Consider the following 17,871-nt stretch of genomic DNA (forward strand, 5'->3'; position numbering starts at 1 on the left):
ACTACAATTTAAAAATCACTGAGTTCTACATCGCCATCTTATATTGTCCATTAATGCTACAATATTTCAAACGCAGATTATAGAGGAGTTAGTTGGATATTGTTGTGAATTTTGCAATTTTCCGAGAATAAAGACGGCAAAAAGAGACTTAACGACCTCCAACGAATTCCCTGACTTAAAATTGTACACTCTTTGACCTTGCGTTAAACACAAAATACATAACAAAATATTTCAAAGATATCTAAATATGTATCAAAAGATAAATGGTCATGTCATATCTATTTTTTCAGTTTTTTAACTTAATATTATACTTGTATTGTCATCTATTTATGAACTTTTCTATTTCTATAGTTTTCTATTTAATATTTATCTTTCTTTTATTTTTTAGTATTTTCTATATAGTATTTTTATTATTATAATTTAAGCGACGTTCAGATTCTGAACTCAGTTTTGCGTCTTTTTATTTCAATCATTTAGTTTAATATTCTATCTTTAACCACTTTTTATTTATGAACTTTTCTTTCTCTTTAATTTCCTATTTATTATTTATTTTTCGCTTATTTCTTAATATTTTCTATGCATAGTATTTCTATCATTATTATTCAAGCAGACTTTTTTTTTTACAATAACAGCAATGGCATTTATTTTCACCCTATAAGGAAGCAATGCTAAAAAAAAAATTAAGTTGTATTTTCTAAGCTGTTCCCAGGATATGCTATTCATTGCCACAGCTAGGATTGGGAAGGCGTCAACATCTAACTGTCAGCAGCACTAACGTCATTTCGTCCACAAAATCTGTCATAACATCAACAAAAAAATCATTCAGAACCACTAACCGTCTTAACATCTAAAATTTTAAAACTTTAGTTTTTTGGGTTTTAGGGGGGGGGGGAGGTACCTAGATTAGGTTAGGTTACGTATTTAATATATGGTATGCTTTACCTCCCCCCCCCCTGATGTGCAAATATATAGCCGAAATTTGTTTCTAAACTTATATACTTATTACTATTATATAAACTTATAATTTTTTTAGATGTTATGACGGTTAGTGGTTCTGGCGGGTATTTTTTTTAGATGTTATGACGTTTAGTGCTTGTGACGGTTAGTCGAAATGTTAGCACCCCTTGGATTAATTTACAGTACAGGCTTAGCAATAGTTATGAACTTGGAGGGAGATTTGTAACAAAATAAAGATTTCGGGGAAATTAATTTTGTTCTTATACGCACAAGTTGCTCGTAAATTAAATTAAGCTCCTTCTTTAATTTTAGGAGAATAACTACGATTTTTATCATTATTGGTTGTACCTCATCATTTTATACCCTATACTAGGGTATGGGCCTTCCAAGCCATCTTTCTAGTATGCCTAAAATATTAATTAATATCGGCATTTATTTTGGTTGCAAGTGTGCTAGTTCACGAAAATTTTGAGGATAGGGGAGAAGGAATTTAATTTACAAGATCTAGGTGGGTGGGCAATCACTTTTAATTCTTTCAATGAGAGTACACAAAAGGTTTTATATAAATCAGGGGGGAAATCTAGTGGCAAATTTCACCTTCCCCTCAATTGCGCTACTGTTGTGTTGCGTAGGTATCAATCTCCATTATGAAAATTTTTACGTAGCCACCATTTTAGCTTCAATTTGTTTTTCTTTCGTCATCACCACCAAGGTCACGGTGTCCAATAAGTTAAAAATACAGTTAAATGAAACGCAATTCAAGAAAAATGAAGTGCATTTTAATATTTCCAATGTCATTCCGATGTACCATATTACTGTAATATCATTTGAAATATATTTGATGTTTTGTCTGTTTGTTCAATTGTATTATCAATCGTTTGATTTTGTTTTTAACTTGTGCATTTTGATTGTTTTTATCTTATGAATTTGTTCTTACGAGCAATAGACTAGTATACTAAAGGTAATTTGAAGCAGTCCAGGGCCAATAGACCGAACAGTGTTTCCACTTCTAAAGTTTTTATATATGTGTAGTTTATCAGTATTGAATTGAATTTCGTGTTATATTTGATGGTTTTCTAAGAAAAAAAAAGGTGAAAACATAGAGATTGAAGCCCTGCTTTTGGCCAAAATTTGTCAACCTTGGGAAGTGGTTCAACGTCGGTGGCAAAAGGCATTTTGGTTAGTGCCAATTTAGTTTGGCAAACAGACTCTTTAGCCATTTTTAGTGCCGCTCATAACTTTCTTACGAACAAAACACGGATTGATTTCAGATACTTTTCGGATTCCATTTATTACAATTGATAGTAAAACGAAATAGAACAGTAAAAAAGAATAGCATATAACAGTAAAAAAGTAAGAATAACAGTAAAACAGAATAGAAAATTCCCAAAAGGAATTTTGGCTAGCGCTAATTTAGTTCAGACGGACTCTAGCCATTTTAGTCCTGTTCATAACTTTCTTACGAAAAAACACGGATTGGTTTCAGTTGCTTTTCGGATTCCATTTATTACAATTGATAGTAAAACTAAATAGAACAGTAAAAAGAATAGCAAAGAGAAAAGAAAGAGTAAACGTTACCTAACAAAGATGCTAATAAAAAAAAATTAGTAAAAAGAATTTCACCTTCATTCTAGTTCCGCAAGTGGGTAAATAGTTTGATCACTGGAATCGTTTTTTCTTTTCATTTAAAAGTTTGGTGTCTTTTTTTTAGTAAACAGGTCGAGTTGTGGTAATTTAAGGTAAAAATATTTTTATCCGTTTTATTTAATTTACCGGTTGAGATAAATGTATTTGTTTATCTCTTAACTAGTAAATTTGCCATTACCCTTGAAGAGTTTTACACTGAAAATAAAGCATTAAGGGATGGTCTCACTGCTTTTTGAACCACCGTGTAAGATATTAAAGCATCTCCTTCCACAGCCTCAACTATAGCTGCTAATCAGAAGAGTTTTACTGTTTGCTCTGGGTGATATGGCTAAGATATTAAGAGCTGTTGAACGCTTGTCGATGATTAAGGCACTTAAGCATTAAGAATATTTGCTAATATCTATTTGTAAAAACTTGAAAAGATAGCTACGAAAAAAAAATCCGGTTTCTTACTTGCTTTACCCTTAACTTTTCTATGACTTATACCAGTGCTTTCCTAAGTGTCCAGTCTCAGCCAGATATCGTATCATTTGTTTTACGACTAAGAAAAAATGATTTATGAAAAAGTCTTAAAAGAACAATAAAACTGGTGAGTGAATTGTAGTTTTTTCGACTTTTGGTAGCACCCTGAATTTTTATTATTATAATATGTCCATGTTTTATACATATATAGCCGAGATTTTTGAATAAAAGCAGAGTTTAAAGTGTTTGAATTTTATATGACTTTTTTTAAAATACATTCTTGAAACATGTCACTTGTGCAACGTTTTTCATGGGGCCAGGTCGCTAAAAACTTAAGGCTGATTCGTCATTAGTCCACAATTTTCCTTTTTTTTTTTTTTTTTTTTTTTTTTTTTTTTTTTTTTTTTTTTTTTTTTTTAGGATTTTGTATGTGGGATTTCATTTTGAAAGGATCGAAGCAGACTTTCAGGGATGACATCCGTCGGACAACCAAAACAGTGAATTAGTTGAGATAACTCGTAAGAGGAAGGATATCGGATTAATTTGTATACAATAGCCATTGACACAACACATAATCGCTTACGTAGAAGTTAAAACAATAACCGATTGATGCTGCAGTTTGATCTTAAAGCACTATTTTAAATCCCCTTGAATGGTGTTAACAGTAACAAGGTTTTAGGGGGCGGTGTAAAAAGCAGGTATCCATCTTAGGCAATAGACCTTAATAAAGATTTGTAGAGGGATCATCGCGCTGGAGGTTGATAGTGCTAGAACGAAGATCTATATGCAGCTTTATTGTGAAGAAGGATAGGGTCCGATCAGGATGTGCATCCCATGTGATGTCTGGTGAGAGACGTGCTCCCAAAAAGGCGTGGTTTGTCGATTCTTGATAGATTCGCCCCAAAAGATTAGGTACGGAAGCAAAAGTTTAGAGCATGACTTATGATAGGGTGACTGATAGCTCCTTTAACTTAGATGCATCGAAATTGACCATTCGGACATCAGATCACTTGTATCTATTGAAGATCTGCTCGCAAGGAAGATGAATCTAAGACTGTATTTTTGTGTTTATGGACAGCTGATTTGACCGTGCCATTGTAAGTCAAACTTTGGAGAGGATTAATGAGGCATGCGTGTCGTGCCAGAATCCTATTTCTAGACATGTGTCTGGTAAGAAATCAATGTCTTGGCAGCTACCGTTCACAAGTAAAAGTTGATGCTTGCCTAAAGAAGTTACAGCCAAGCATCCAGTTCTCGACTCTAAAACTTAAAGTCTAGGATTTTTGACTACAGCCAATCAGAATGTGTCAAGTTCCACTATTTTCATCATCTATATTTACGGTGTTAAATTGAAGTTTAATTTTTGTTTCTTCGTTAATCTTTTTTTCATTTGATCAAATATGCAACATCAGACATGATAGTGAAGCACGCTAAACAAATTGTTGGCTTATCTCATCCAATACCTTAATGGCAACAAAAGCAGAAATTACAAGTTTGAAAGTTTTGCCAGCATAAGCTCTCTTGATTGGTTAGAAATGATGACTTTAATCCATTTGAAACTAAATTTGTTGTTTTAGCTAAGCAGTGAATTTTACGTGTAAACGGTAGTTGCCAAGACTTCGATATCTGGCCAGACACATGCACGAGCGGATCCTGGACTGTTTTTAGGGGATGGGGGCGCAAAATAGGTTGATCCGATAAACTTGCGTTAGCAGCAAGTTTAATTAACGAAAAATTGCATGAATTAAGTAAATTACACTACTTTAGACTACGTTAGGGGGGCGCTCGCCCCCTGGATCTGCCACTGGACACATGTCTAGACACGGGATTCTAGCTAGACACGCCTGTGAACGCCGCTTAATGCTACTCTGAAGAACTCCAGCCTTCAAAGAGTATTCTCAGGAGGTAAAACCATTGGGAGCAGTATAAAGAGTATGATAGCTTATAAAACTTAAGCGGCGTTCACACGCCCTTCTAGCAAGACCCATGCCTAGACCTGTGTATCCGGCCATGCAATTGCTAAAGCATGGAAGTTCTAGATTCTAGAACTGGATGATGAGTTGCAACTTGTTGAAGCCAAGCAACGAATTCTACATGTGAACGGGAACCACCTATATATTAATGTCTAGACATGCCAATCTTAACTATTCATACATCTCTGCCCCGCTCTAATAACATGGAGTAGAAATTTCTTCAACCAGCTCTTATGGTGGACTATCAAACAGTTTTGCTTTATTAAAAATACATTATTGCCATACATAGTGCCAGAAGTGCCATCAAGCTCCTGTGCTGTCTACTCTGCTTATCACTAAGAAAGCTGTGACTCCAGGTATATGGAAAAATTCTGATTAAACAAAGTCATTTTTTTTAATTATAAAGGTATTTCTCTTGAACGCGTAGGGATTAAATGAGAAGGAGTGGTAGTTTTTTTCTTTTAAGCGAAAAGGCAATGAAGTGTTGGGATTATGCGAAAGCTAAAAATAAAATTTGAAATTGATTTTGACCTCCTTACCATCTGGAAAACATTGTCATGTCCAAAATATAAGGGCGCTTCTCACACTTTCTGAAAATGACCTAGGCTCCTAAAAGCGTTGCAGTAGTTTTACCCAGTCATTGTATTTGCTTCATAAAAAGGAAGAGAAGACAATTATTTCTTAAATGAAAAAATATTGCAGGCGTTATCTTTATGCAACTAATTGTTTTAATTTATTTTCTCAAAATTTATTTGCGCATCTTCCGTTGGCCTATCTGTTGGCCCTTTGCCTAGACTTTTTCACTTTTTGTAAATGTGAAAAGGAATTGAAACTTTAGCTGAAGCAATTAATGCTTTAGCAATTAAGCTGAATGTCCTTTTTACAGGCTAACATTGTGTGTTTTAATTTATCTCGTCACTTCCCTTAAGATTTCAGAAGAACTTCACCTTAATACCCTTACCCTTTTTTAAACCCCGGCCCCCTTCAGGGGCGTGATTTTGATGTGAATTGGCTGAAATAACCTATTCAAGAACTAGACGGAAAACTTAAATAAGTTTTAATTTCCCAGATGAAGAAGTTGTAACTATTTTAAACAAGAGTCCATGTTTTAGCTGTCTTAAGTACTCATCCATTTATCCTTTTTGATAGCCTTGGTGATGAAACAAAATAATAATAATAAATATTCATGAATAAGAGGCTTTAGCAATATATTGGATCAAGTGCAGGCTTCCAAAGCTACGAGATTAAACTTGGCTAAGATAAATATGATAAAGATTATCAAAGATGGACCAAATTCGCACTTGAGAATCAATGAATAAAAAAATATATAAAGGGCAACATGTCAAAAAGATTAAAGAGAAAAACAAAGCTAAAACATCCAGAATTTATAACGAATTAAAACAAATACAAACAAAAAAACAAGTTAGTGATGTGACTGAAATAATAGCACAATTTAGTAAAAAAAAGACTAAAAATGATTTAAAAACTCAAATAGATAGAATGAGCATTAAAAAAGGGGGGGGGGGTGTCGCTCAATTTCTGACGAACAGTGAGCATTATCTAACTAATTCATTGTGACATACTGAATGAAGTTCGATAGAAAAAAGGGAGTTTTTGAGGTTGATGTCTTTTACCATTGGAAATATCTGGCTGTTCAGTCTGTGGGAAAAAGATGGTGTAAACCACAGGTTCACGAGGAAATTAAAAGGTGTGTAGCCTCAGAGATTCCTTAATGAACGCCTCGTAACTACTGAATCAAAGTAAAAGACCCACCAACAAGTTCAAGACTTTGGTCAACTCAGACTGGTCTTGGGACCATCATTATTGTTTATACTATGTTACCACCAAAAACTACCATCCTAAACTATTAGTAACTTCAGCTGCGAGGTCCGGCCAGGATCCTATAGAACCTCATAAGGCAGAAGCCCAATTTAAGATAAGGAATGTTCAAAACAAACAGTGAAAGGAAATATGTTTACTAGGAATAAAACTCATCACATTAATTACAAAATTTCGTATCCGTGAGAATTCACAAGGCTGTCACCTCACAGATCATTTTCAATCTAAGAAAATGTTCTCTTTTAGTTCAGGTTTAAAATTGAATGTATGGATATGGACTGTCAAATAAAATGTTTGGTAAAATAGGTTAGTTCGACTTAACTCAAAGGTTTCTCGATGATATTATTTACTTTCTATTGTTGTTTCTCAATTTGGCCAGGATAGTGGTAGATTACTATAAAATTACACCATTGAGTAAAGCGGCGTTCACAAGCGTGTCTAGCTAGAATCCATGTCTAGACACATGTCTAGCCAGAATCCAATGTCCAGGCAACGACCGTTCACAAGTAAAATTTGGTGCTTAAGGGCTAGGCACACGTAGTTGATTTCGGGAATCGATTTCAGCAAGGGTATATTCCACGTCGAGTGGATTATAATTAATGATGCTAAGAGGCGGGGCTTAGTGACGTTTTTCGGTGATTAATCATTAATTATTAATTTACGATAATCATTAAAACGATAAATTTACGATAATCATTAAATATGATTAATTACATGCCAAAAGCTCTAAAGCCCTAGTACATTCCTTGTCTAGAACGTAATTAATGAGGATTAATCACCGAAAAACCGTCACTAAGCCCCGCCTCTTAGCATCATTAATTATAATCACTTGACGTGGAATACACCCTTGCTGAAATCGGTTCCCGAAATCAGCTATTTGTGCCTAGCCCTTTAGCTAAAACTACAAATTTAGTTTCAAATTGTCATTTCTAGCCAATCAAGAGAGCTTATGCGGGCAAAACTTTCAGAATAGTAATCTCTGTTTTTACTGTCACAAGATAATGGATGAGATAAGCAAAACAATTGTCTTAATGTGCTTCACTATTATGTCTGGTATTGCATATTTGCCTAAAATAAAAAAAAAATTAATCAGATAACAAAAATTTAATTTCAGTTTACAAATGTAAACAAAAATTATGAAAATAGTGGAACTTAGCACATTCTGATTGGCTGTAATCGAAAATCCTAGACATTGAGTTCTACAGTCTAGAACTCAATGTCTAGCCAAGCGCCTTGTCTTGTTTTAGCGCCCGAACTTTACTTGTGTGCGGTCGTTGCCTAGACATTGAATTCTGGGTAGACACGTGTAGACATGGGATTCTAGCTAGACACGCTTGTGAACGCCGATTAACTGATTATCACATAGGCTAGACTTCTCATAAATATTAACCCGTTGTTTTCAATGTGCTAAGATCTTACAGCTCACTGATATTAGCGAATAATCAAATATATCTGTCAAATAGATCTTTGAAGAGAGAACTTTGATGGTAATCTCATCAAAGTCATTTTACCACTGACCAAAGCAAAGCGAAGAAAAAAGATTTCAATAGAACAGTCCTAAGAAGTATGATCAGAGCCCTTATATTTTCATTAAAATTGTTTTCTATCAAAAGATCTTAGAACATAGGTTTGCTTAAAAAAGGGCTATTAGTTACAGTATAATCTGGCTTAGATTATTTTTTTTTATTGTAGGTCTTAGAGATGGTATAATCTGTCTTAGATTATTTTTTTTAATGTAGGTATAAAGATTCAAACTCATAAAAATAAATTTATTAACACATAAGATATATCATCAAATCGGTATAAATTTCCCCGAAAACGTATGAAAAAAAAAAATATTACAACATATCCCATTTTCAAATTTTGGGAATTTTCTTCCTCCTTCAGATAATTTTTTATTAAACAGATATGATGGTGGCTACAACATTAAAATAACTCTGAGTTGAAATAGACTAGTTTTACAGGGCTAATTTCAAAGTACTTTAAATCATTATTTACATCTTATTGCTGATATATTCATGATTTTATTTCTTTTTGTTCGGAATAGAGTTGCCTGTAATTACGCCATTCAGGAACTGATAGTTTAATATTCATATACACTAGTTTACTAATATTTTCGAAAAGAAAGTAATGATTGTTTTACAAGAGCAAATTTCATTAAAATTTTCTCTCATCAAATAAGCTTGGAGAAGAAGTTGATTCTTTTTCCATTTACTTATGAATTGAAATCGTTTATATTTGTAGCTTTAAGAAAAGTCAGTCAGAAATAGAATGCAACAGAAATATGGACAATAATGAAAAAAGTATTCAGCCTGGAGACGCTATACTTGTTGAAGATATTGTAAATCAGTTAAAATCTCAAGGAATATTCGATCAGTGGAGAAAGGATTGTCTTGCTGATGTAGACACAAAGGTAAATTTAAATGGGCCAGCTTTGAATTAACTGAAGAGAAGGTAGCCTAGACTCAAGCTTACCAGTTAGTGGCGCCTAAAACTATTGTTTTATTTTAAATAAAGACTGTGGAATATAAAATTTATATAAGATATATATCATTGTGGAGTTTGTAGACTAGCCTAGGAATTTTTGAAAATTTACTAGGCCTAGCTAGCCTAGGCTATCACTAAGCCATAGCCTTCATACAATATTCCCATTGAGGCATTTGTGAATATTTGTGTAGCACTGCCTTATCTAACTGGACATGCAGTTTAGGTCAATATCTACAAAATCATATTATTGAGTTAGGAATAAAGTGAATACACCATTCGATGCCTTTTTTTATGCCAATTATGAATATAATAAGCATTTCTATCGGAAATGAATTTCAGCCCCCCCCCCCCCTATATAGGCTATACCTAACCTAACCCAACCCTGAATTGGCCTATATAGGGGGGGGGGGGCTGAAACTCATTTCTGATAGCAATGCTTCTTATATTTTTAATAATCATAAAAAAAGGCATTGAATGGTGTATTCACTTTTGTCCTAACTCAATAATATGATTTTGTAGATATTGACTGCAGTTTAAGGTCTGGATAAGTTTGTTAGGCCTAGGCTAGGGTAAATTTTTGTAGTTCATATTATTGAATTACAAATAAAGTAAACATACCACTCAGTGCCTTTTTGATAAAATTCTAATTTAACTACTTTTGACTAGTATCTTGGAAAGAGGTTAGGTTAGGAAAATGAAACTTTCAGGGATGGGTCTACAGGTAAAGTAGCCTATGTCCCTGGAAGGTATTTTGAAGTACTTACCTCCACTCCTTCTCCCTCTAGTGGATCCTGACCTTTGATGACCTTTAAAAATCTGTGTGCTGTAAAAGTGAAACCTTTCAAAATAAATCTTCTACTTAAATGAAGTAGCCTACAACAAAATTGTTTACAGGGTAAAATTCTACTTTAGCTACTTTTGGTTATCTTGTAAAGGGGTTAGGTAAATGAAACCTTCAGGGATGGGTCTACAGGCTAAAGTATGTCTGGGGAACGTATTTTGAAGTAGGCCTATTTACCTCCACTCCTTCTCCATATAGAGGGTCCTGAAATTTGCCTTCATGAAAGGTCTATAACTATTTATATTTTGAAAAAACATCATTATACCTTTTATCATTTTAACAAAATACCTTCCTGGGACATACTTTAGCCTGTAGACCCATCCTTGAAAGTTTCATTTTCCTAACCTAACTCCTTTCCAAGATAGCCAAAAACAGCTAAAATAGAATTTTACTGCCTTTTTTATGCTCTTTCCAAATATAATAATTATTTTTGTTCAAAATGAATTTTAACCCCACCCCTATATAGACCAATTCAGGGTATATATTTTCACATTAGGGGTGGGGATGTGGGTAAAGTTTAAACTTACCTCTCATTTGCATCAGAATACCCCCACCCCCTTAATTTGCAAATATATACCTTGAATTGATATATATATAGGGGTGAGGGTAAAATTCATTTTCAACAAAAATGATTATTATATTTGGTTGATTATTAAAGTTTATTTCTGATGCAAATGATAGGTAATTTTTAAAGTTGATTCTTTTAACATCCATGGAGAGAAACTATTTTCTATCACTAGTCACAGCAAACTAATTGGTGTCCTCAAGAATTGCATTAATAATGGACTAAAACAAACTAGCTCAAGAATTGTGTTTATAATGAACTTTTCTTTGTCTTAGAGATGGTCAGCCAATGCCAAAGCTCCCAATTGAATAATTCACAAATGATCTTCACAATTTTGCTAGTAAACTAACCTATTTTCATCATATTTTATTGTCACCAATCTTCACTTCTTGAGTGTGTTTTATATAATAGACAAGTACCCAATTCATCCCCCCTCTCTATAGAGCCCTAGGGGGGGGGGCATCCCATCTTCCCCTTGGGGGGTGATCTTCATAAATTTTACTGAATTGCTACCTGATTTATGCCAAAGTTTCTGCAGAAATCAAGAATTTTGCTAAATTTCAGCTGATTTTGCAAAATTGTTGCCTTTAGCAAAAATTCTACCAAATGCCAAAAAAGTTGGTGGGGGAGAGGAGGGGAGATACAGTGTGCCCCTCCCTGACAGGCGCATTCATCAGCTCATCAGGTGCATTCCAAACTGTGTGCCATGGCTTGCTGCACCAATCTCTGTCAACAGCTGACTTGAAGGCTTTGGTATTAGGGGACATGACTGCATTCTGGCTAAGGGAATTCCATAGGCCAACCCCACGGTTGGAGAAAAATGTGTTTTGCAGCCTGGTATTAGTACATTTCCAGTAGAGCTTCAGGGGGTGCCCTCTTGTTCTTAACAAACTATCTAACTAGAATAAGTCACAGATGATACCATGGTTGCAGATGAATTTGTATGTCATCAATATATCCCCTTGCTTACGTTGGTATGTGAGAGATGGTATATTGAGCCTCTGGAGTCTGGTAGAATATGGCAAATTTTGTAAACCCCTTATGCATTTTGTTGCTCACCACTGCACCAATTCCAGAATTGATTGGTCAAGCTTGTTAACTGGCATGGCAATGGACATCCCAAATTCTAATTTCTGGTTGGATCAGGCCCTTTAGGATCTTAGTAATCACTGCTGGAGATCTATTGTAGAATGTTCTCTTTATTATACAGTTTGGTTGGCTTTGGCTACTGCAGACTATGTGTGTAAGTTGAATTTGAGCTTGTTATCAACCAAGAATCCCAGATCTTTTTTTTGCAGTGACTGGTTGTAAGTGGCTGTTTAAAACCACCATTGGATTCCATAAAATACTGGCTGAGAGGTTTGTTTGCTCCAAAGTGTATGACCTTGCATTTCTGGATATTGAATTCTATTTGCCAGGTTTTTGCCCATGTTGAGAGTGCATTGAGATCTGTTTGGATGTCTTTGGTACTTTGGGGGTCTATAAATCAGACCAATTATTTTGGAATCATCAGCATATAAGCAAATCTTATTCTCTATGATTGAAGATGCATCATTAATATAGATGTTGAATAGAGTTGGGCTCAAAGCTGTGCCTTTGGGTACTCTGCTTTCTACATCTGCTGATTCTGAGAAGAAAATTGATCCACCATCCCCAAATACTCTTACCACCTGCTTCTTGTTGGCAAGAAATTGCATTGTTCAATTTATGACTTCATTGTGGAGGCCTATTGCGTAGAGTTTAGAATTTAGTCTCCTGTGACATACTTTATTGAACACTTTTGCTAATTCTAATAATATCATATCAACTGGGGATCCCATGTCCATAAGTTCTGTGACATGCTCATAAGCATCAATGAGTTTAGTATCAACTGATTGACTAGGGTCAAAGCCATGTTGGCTAGGAGATAGTAGCTTGTTTGCATTTAGGTGTTCAATAATGGCTGAGTTAACTATGCCTTCAAGAAGTTTTCCCACTCCCAAGGTGAGACTAATTGGTTGATAGTTGCTGGCTTCATCTCTGCTGCTTCCTATATGAACAGGTGTAATGGAAGCTTCCTTCCAATCTTGTGGGATAGATTTAGTATTTAGAGACTTTTGGAATAGTAGGGTGAGAGGATGTGATATGACTCCATATGTCTCCTTTAAAAGCCAAGGGGCCGCTCTGTCAGGTCATGTTGATTTATTTGGGTTAATCTTCTTTAGTCAAGTCTCTACATCTACTTTAGTAATATTAATGGGCAGCATACTTTTTTGAATTTTGTACTGTGGGGGTCTGGAAGTTGGGCATTATCTGCAACTGTGGATACTGAACAGAACTGCTTATTTAATGCATTAGCCATCTCCTTGGGTTGCAGATTTTTGATCTATTTTGTACAAGTTGAGTGACAGAATGCCTTCCAGGCTTACCCAATGACACATACCTCCAAAATTTCTTAGGGTTAGTTTTTGTTGCCAGCTGCCACTGATTCCTCATACTTCTTGGTGGTATTTCTTGCAAGACTTCTCGGCTGGTTACACACCTGTTTATATTTTGTGTAATAGTCAGCCTGGTTTTGATTCTTTGTGTACAGCTTCCAGTATTTCTTTTTTCTGTTCCTAGCCTTTTTAATTTCATTTGTAATATATGGGAGGGTTTTTGGTTTCCTTTTCCATTTTGTAGCAGAGTGATTTTCAATAGCCTTCAATAATATTCTTTTCATAGTTGTCCATGACTCTTCCACATCTATATTCTCAATGAAAGACCAATCACATTGAGTCAGTTCCTGACAAATTAGACTGTAATCAGTGTAAACATGTTTTGTAAATTCTATTCTTTGGGGATACAGTCTAAAACTGCAACTTATGACAATGTGGTCACTAGCTGCAAATGGTGGTAGGGGCTCAATTCTTATTATAGACTCTTGGTCTTTTGCTAGTAGAAGATCAAGTAGCAAAGGGTTCTGACCATTTCTATATCTTGTCAGGAAGTTAACTGCCTGGTACAAAGAATGATTAAATAGGCACTCCAGGAATGGTCTTATTAAACTATTTTCAGAAAAACCGAATCCGTTGACCCATTGAATATTTGGGAGATTAAAATCACCAACATAATTATGTTTCCTTGTAGCTTCGTTTTAATATCAATTGAAGTACTCATAGCAAGTAGGAAGGATTCCAGACTAGGGGAACTGGGGCTTCTATTCATGCAACCAATGTAAAATGGCCCACAAGGTAGGAGGACAGATATCCACACTTGTCCAAAATATGGCTCATAATCTGAATTAATTTCTATGCTCCCTACCTTCAGAGAGCTCTGGATGTACATGGCTATTCCTCTTCCTCCTTCTATAGATAAGTTGGTGACCAGGGTATAATCTTGTATCTGGATCTGGGTATCTCCGAGAGGAATATTGGTCCATTTAGGTTTAATCTTGCAGAAAGCATAAATGTATGCTTTTTCTGTTGAAATGGCATATTTTATCTCATGGAACTTTGACGTTAAACAATCTATGTTACTGAAGACAACTTTCAGACCATTTTTCATCCAATGCATGCAACTAGACCTTGGCGCCGCGCCGATGAGGGACGACCGGCGGCGGCGGGGCCAAAAACCGCACGCCACGCCGCGCTGCCGGTAAGATGTTGGGGGCGCGCCGCCCGGATTAGGGCGGCGGCGCGCCGCCGGGGTGCTCCATGTTTACCGCAAACAATAATTTTTTAATCAGTCTTTCTCAAATCACAGCATAAATTTTCAACAGATTCGGGTCTATTCATGAGTTCAAAAATTCACAAGTTGCTGGCAGGAAACTGGTCTTCTTTGTTAGTCATTAAGAGAAGTAGAAATCTGGTAGAAACGAAATGGCTGTGGCGTTTCAGAACCCTTGCATAATATGAGTAGTTGAAGTATCTATTAGCTATGTATTCCTAACATAAATAATTATAAAAATTAGTAGTTTTTTTCATCAAACGTTACTGCATACAAAATTTTGAATATTACTTTGAACTTAGAAGCTTAATTCTGTCACAATGCTCTTTGCCTATATCAATTTTGACACCATAAAACCAGTTTAAATGGGCGACATCTATATTGATTGTTTTTTGTTTTTGCTCGTTTTGGTTCCTAAAAGCCTTAATTTATTGAAAAATTGTTTTTAATAACAACTTAAAAAAAAATAAATTTTAAAGTTTTTTTTTGGCTCCTTTATAGAATATGTGTCATGTAGGCTAAGGCTGAACTGCTGCTTTTTTATTGCTTTTGGCTGCTATTTGGATATTATTCATTTTTTCTTTTTGTAAATCATCCAAAATTATAAATTCATAAATACCTAATATCAGTCAAGTTATAAGCTGCATCTAAAAGGAATAAATTTATCAAAATGAAAAATGCATGATTAACTCGTAATATAATAACGTTTCAATTACAATGAAACAAAAAAAAATAAATGCTTTATTCGGTATGAAGAAAAATGAAGTGCCAGCTATTTTCGAAGGTAAAAAATGAAAAGCTCATCCGTTTTAAATGTAATTAAATAAAATAATAAGCAGGCTGAAGTAGCTCCAGGAAAATGTTGAAATTTTCATCATAGTTCGTCACTTTCAATCCAAGCAAAATGTTAGGACACTTAGTATCAGTTACTGAGTTTAAGCTTTGATTTCCAAATGCTCACAAAAATTACCAAATTTAAGAAAGTCGCAACAATATGTCACCTGTGGTCAAAATACTCAAAGACTCCTCTTTGATCCCCACCCAGGTTCAAAGCTTCTGCTATGGTCATTTCCACGGAAATCTCCAAAGAGTTTCATTTAAAAATAGCTTTCAAGTGTAGTTAGGGGTATTTAGCCTTTTTTGATTTTCTTCAAAGCTTTGAAAAAAGTGTTATAATATTCCAAATGTTACATTTGTTATATTTGTGCATTTTTTGGGTAATCATTTGTGGCGTGATCGAATTTTTTAAACCACTGTAGATACGTAAGAACGTTGCAACACCTAGTAACCTGAGATAATAAGACTGTCAAAGACTCCTCCTTGAACCTCCCAAATTGAAAGCTTTTATTATGACCTGGCCTTTTGATGTAACTCGGGCACTGGACCAAGGGCGCCATTGTCACTCGAGCACAACGTTAGGTGGGGATGTCGATATTGCTTTCATCACACCAATTCGTTTTAGTGCGAATCTGCCTGGTACTTAAGGATGAATGTTTTCAAAGTAAACCAGTTTCATCAATAAGAAAAAAACGGGTTGGACGCATATGTCCCTTTCCCTTTGGACAATAAAACCATGCAAGTGCTGTATCAAGTATAACTCACGAAAATCTTGTTAATTTTTGTCAACTTTTCAACTTTTTGGCATCCCTGCTTTCAATTAAAAAAAAAATCAAGGTACTATCACTTAAATATAATAGCTCCATATCCCCCCCCCCCTCTGGATACCATCTTGATAGGATACCATCTCTGCTTTAAATAAAAAAAAAAATTAATTTATTGGTAACCTTACTTTCAAAAAAAAATCGAGGTATTATCATTTAAATATGATAGCTCACGACCCCCTCCCTCTAGATACCACTTTGATAGGATGCCGTCTCTGGGTTAAATTACAAAAAAAAATTTTTTTGGGATCCCCGCTTTCAATAAAAAAAAATTTCGAGATATTATAATTTAAATTTAATACCTCCCTACCCCCCCCCCTGGATACCACCTTAATAGGATACCGTCTCAGCTTTCATTAGAAAAATAATATACTTAATAATTAACTAGGTCACTATATGGTTCAAACAAACACGCAAAATAACGTTAAACAGCTTAGTGTTCCTTGAAAAAAAAAATTAGGGAATGAGTAAAGGGGTACAAAGACAACAAAAATAATGTCAAAATTATTCATATATAACTAAAATTATTGGAAAACTGAGTAATAGATTCGCCGTGGCATTCAATAACATCCAAATAATCTAATTAAACGGGAGCACACACAAAAGCTAAATCAGGCCAGGAGCCTATGAGAAATCTCAAAATACCCAAGACAATGAACTAGTCCTAATGGGGGGCCCTGGGTCTATCAAAATATTTCAATGGTTTCCAAGGGAATTTGATATCATTTTCTTCTGTCTCCACTTTAAATGAAAAAAATAATTATCTTTTTGGCACCCCTGCTTTCAAAAACAAATGAGGTATTGTCATTTGAAAATGATCGCCACCTATCCCCCCCACCTAGTTATTTATTACAATTTATTTATGAATCATATTTTTTGGGTAACTTCCGGTTTGATCTTTAATTCCTCAAACTTGTAAATAGCTTTTTATATAGATAAATTTTGTATAAATTCAAGGTTCTTTTTTTTGGGGGGGGGGGGGGAGTAAAAGTGTTTAATAAATAATATAGTACTTTATATACGGTATAAAAAAGTTTAGTGTTAAACATAAATAAAATCTTATCTAAAAACAGCAAAAAAAAAATATTAAAAATTAAAATTCAGCTTTAGAAACAATATGTCGGCTGTAAGTTTCAAAATCCAACTGAATGCTGAAGCTGTATACTAGTGAATGCGTTCTATAATTCTATTCAACTTCAAAATAAAATTCTTGACTACGAATGAGGTAAGAAATATCGATTTAGAAAGTGCATTCGAAATGATTTAAACTCATTTAATAAAGACGATACTATTCTTTGTCAACATATTAAGAACTTTGTATATTGTAATATTTGCAATCGCATATTGCATCTGTCTGGTTTTTATGCAAAGTAACAAAAGAGACGAAAATTAATGAACAAGAGAGAAGCGAAGAATTATGTTATGCAAAGTAATATTTGGCAAGGAAAGTCACTGGTGATAAATCGCTAGGGGTGGCACCGTGATTGCGTGATTTTCGGGGATTTGGAGAACCAATTTTTTTTCGGGGAAATACCCGAAAATTCGGGGATAGTTTAAGCCCTGCTTGATTTCTAATCAGGAAAATCGAAATACTAAACCACAGGAGAAGAGAAAGCTCTGGCTTTGCGGTTGACGCAATAGAGAATTGCTGCAAAATTAATTTGAAATCGACCAACTGCCACCGCCTCTGCCGGCGGCGGCGCGCCGGCGGCGTATCGACACTTCGGTGGCGTTCGACCGGGCCTCTCGTCG

The 17,871-nt window shown here is 34.9% G+C and overlaps 1 protein-coding gene across 2 annotated transcripts in view; it reads left to right on the top strand.

The window, feature by feature from the left end:
- Positions 1 to 8,988: 8,988 nt before the first annotated feature.
- LOC148950977 (uncharacterized) overlaps positions 8,989 to 17,871 on the top strand; it is a 44,910-nt gene continuing 36,027 nt past the window's right edge. The window contains exon 1 of one of the 2 annotated variants that reach the window (XM_089090535.1): positions 8,989 to 9,291. In XM_089090535.1, coding sequence (XP_088946661.1) covers positions 9,163 to 9,291 — 129 coding nt within the window. In that variant the 5' untranslated portion in view covers positions 8,989 to 9,162. The remainder of the gene's footprint in view (positions 9,292 to 17,871) is intronic. The other variant, XM_089090536.1, reaches the window with a different exon arrangement.

The sequence above is a fragment of the Artemia sp. Qi Xiang Cuo genome, chromosome 6 (assembly GCF_049724085.1).
Source record: "Artemia sp. Qi Xiang Cuo chromosome 6, ASM4972408v1, whole genome shotgun sequence".
In the NCBI taxonomy this organism is placed as follows: domain Eukaryota; kingdom Metazoa; phylum Arthropoda; class Branchiopoda; order Anostraca; family Artemiidae; genus Artemia; species Artemia sp. Qi Xiang Cuo.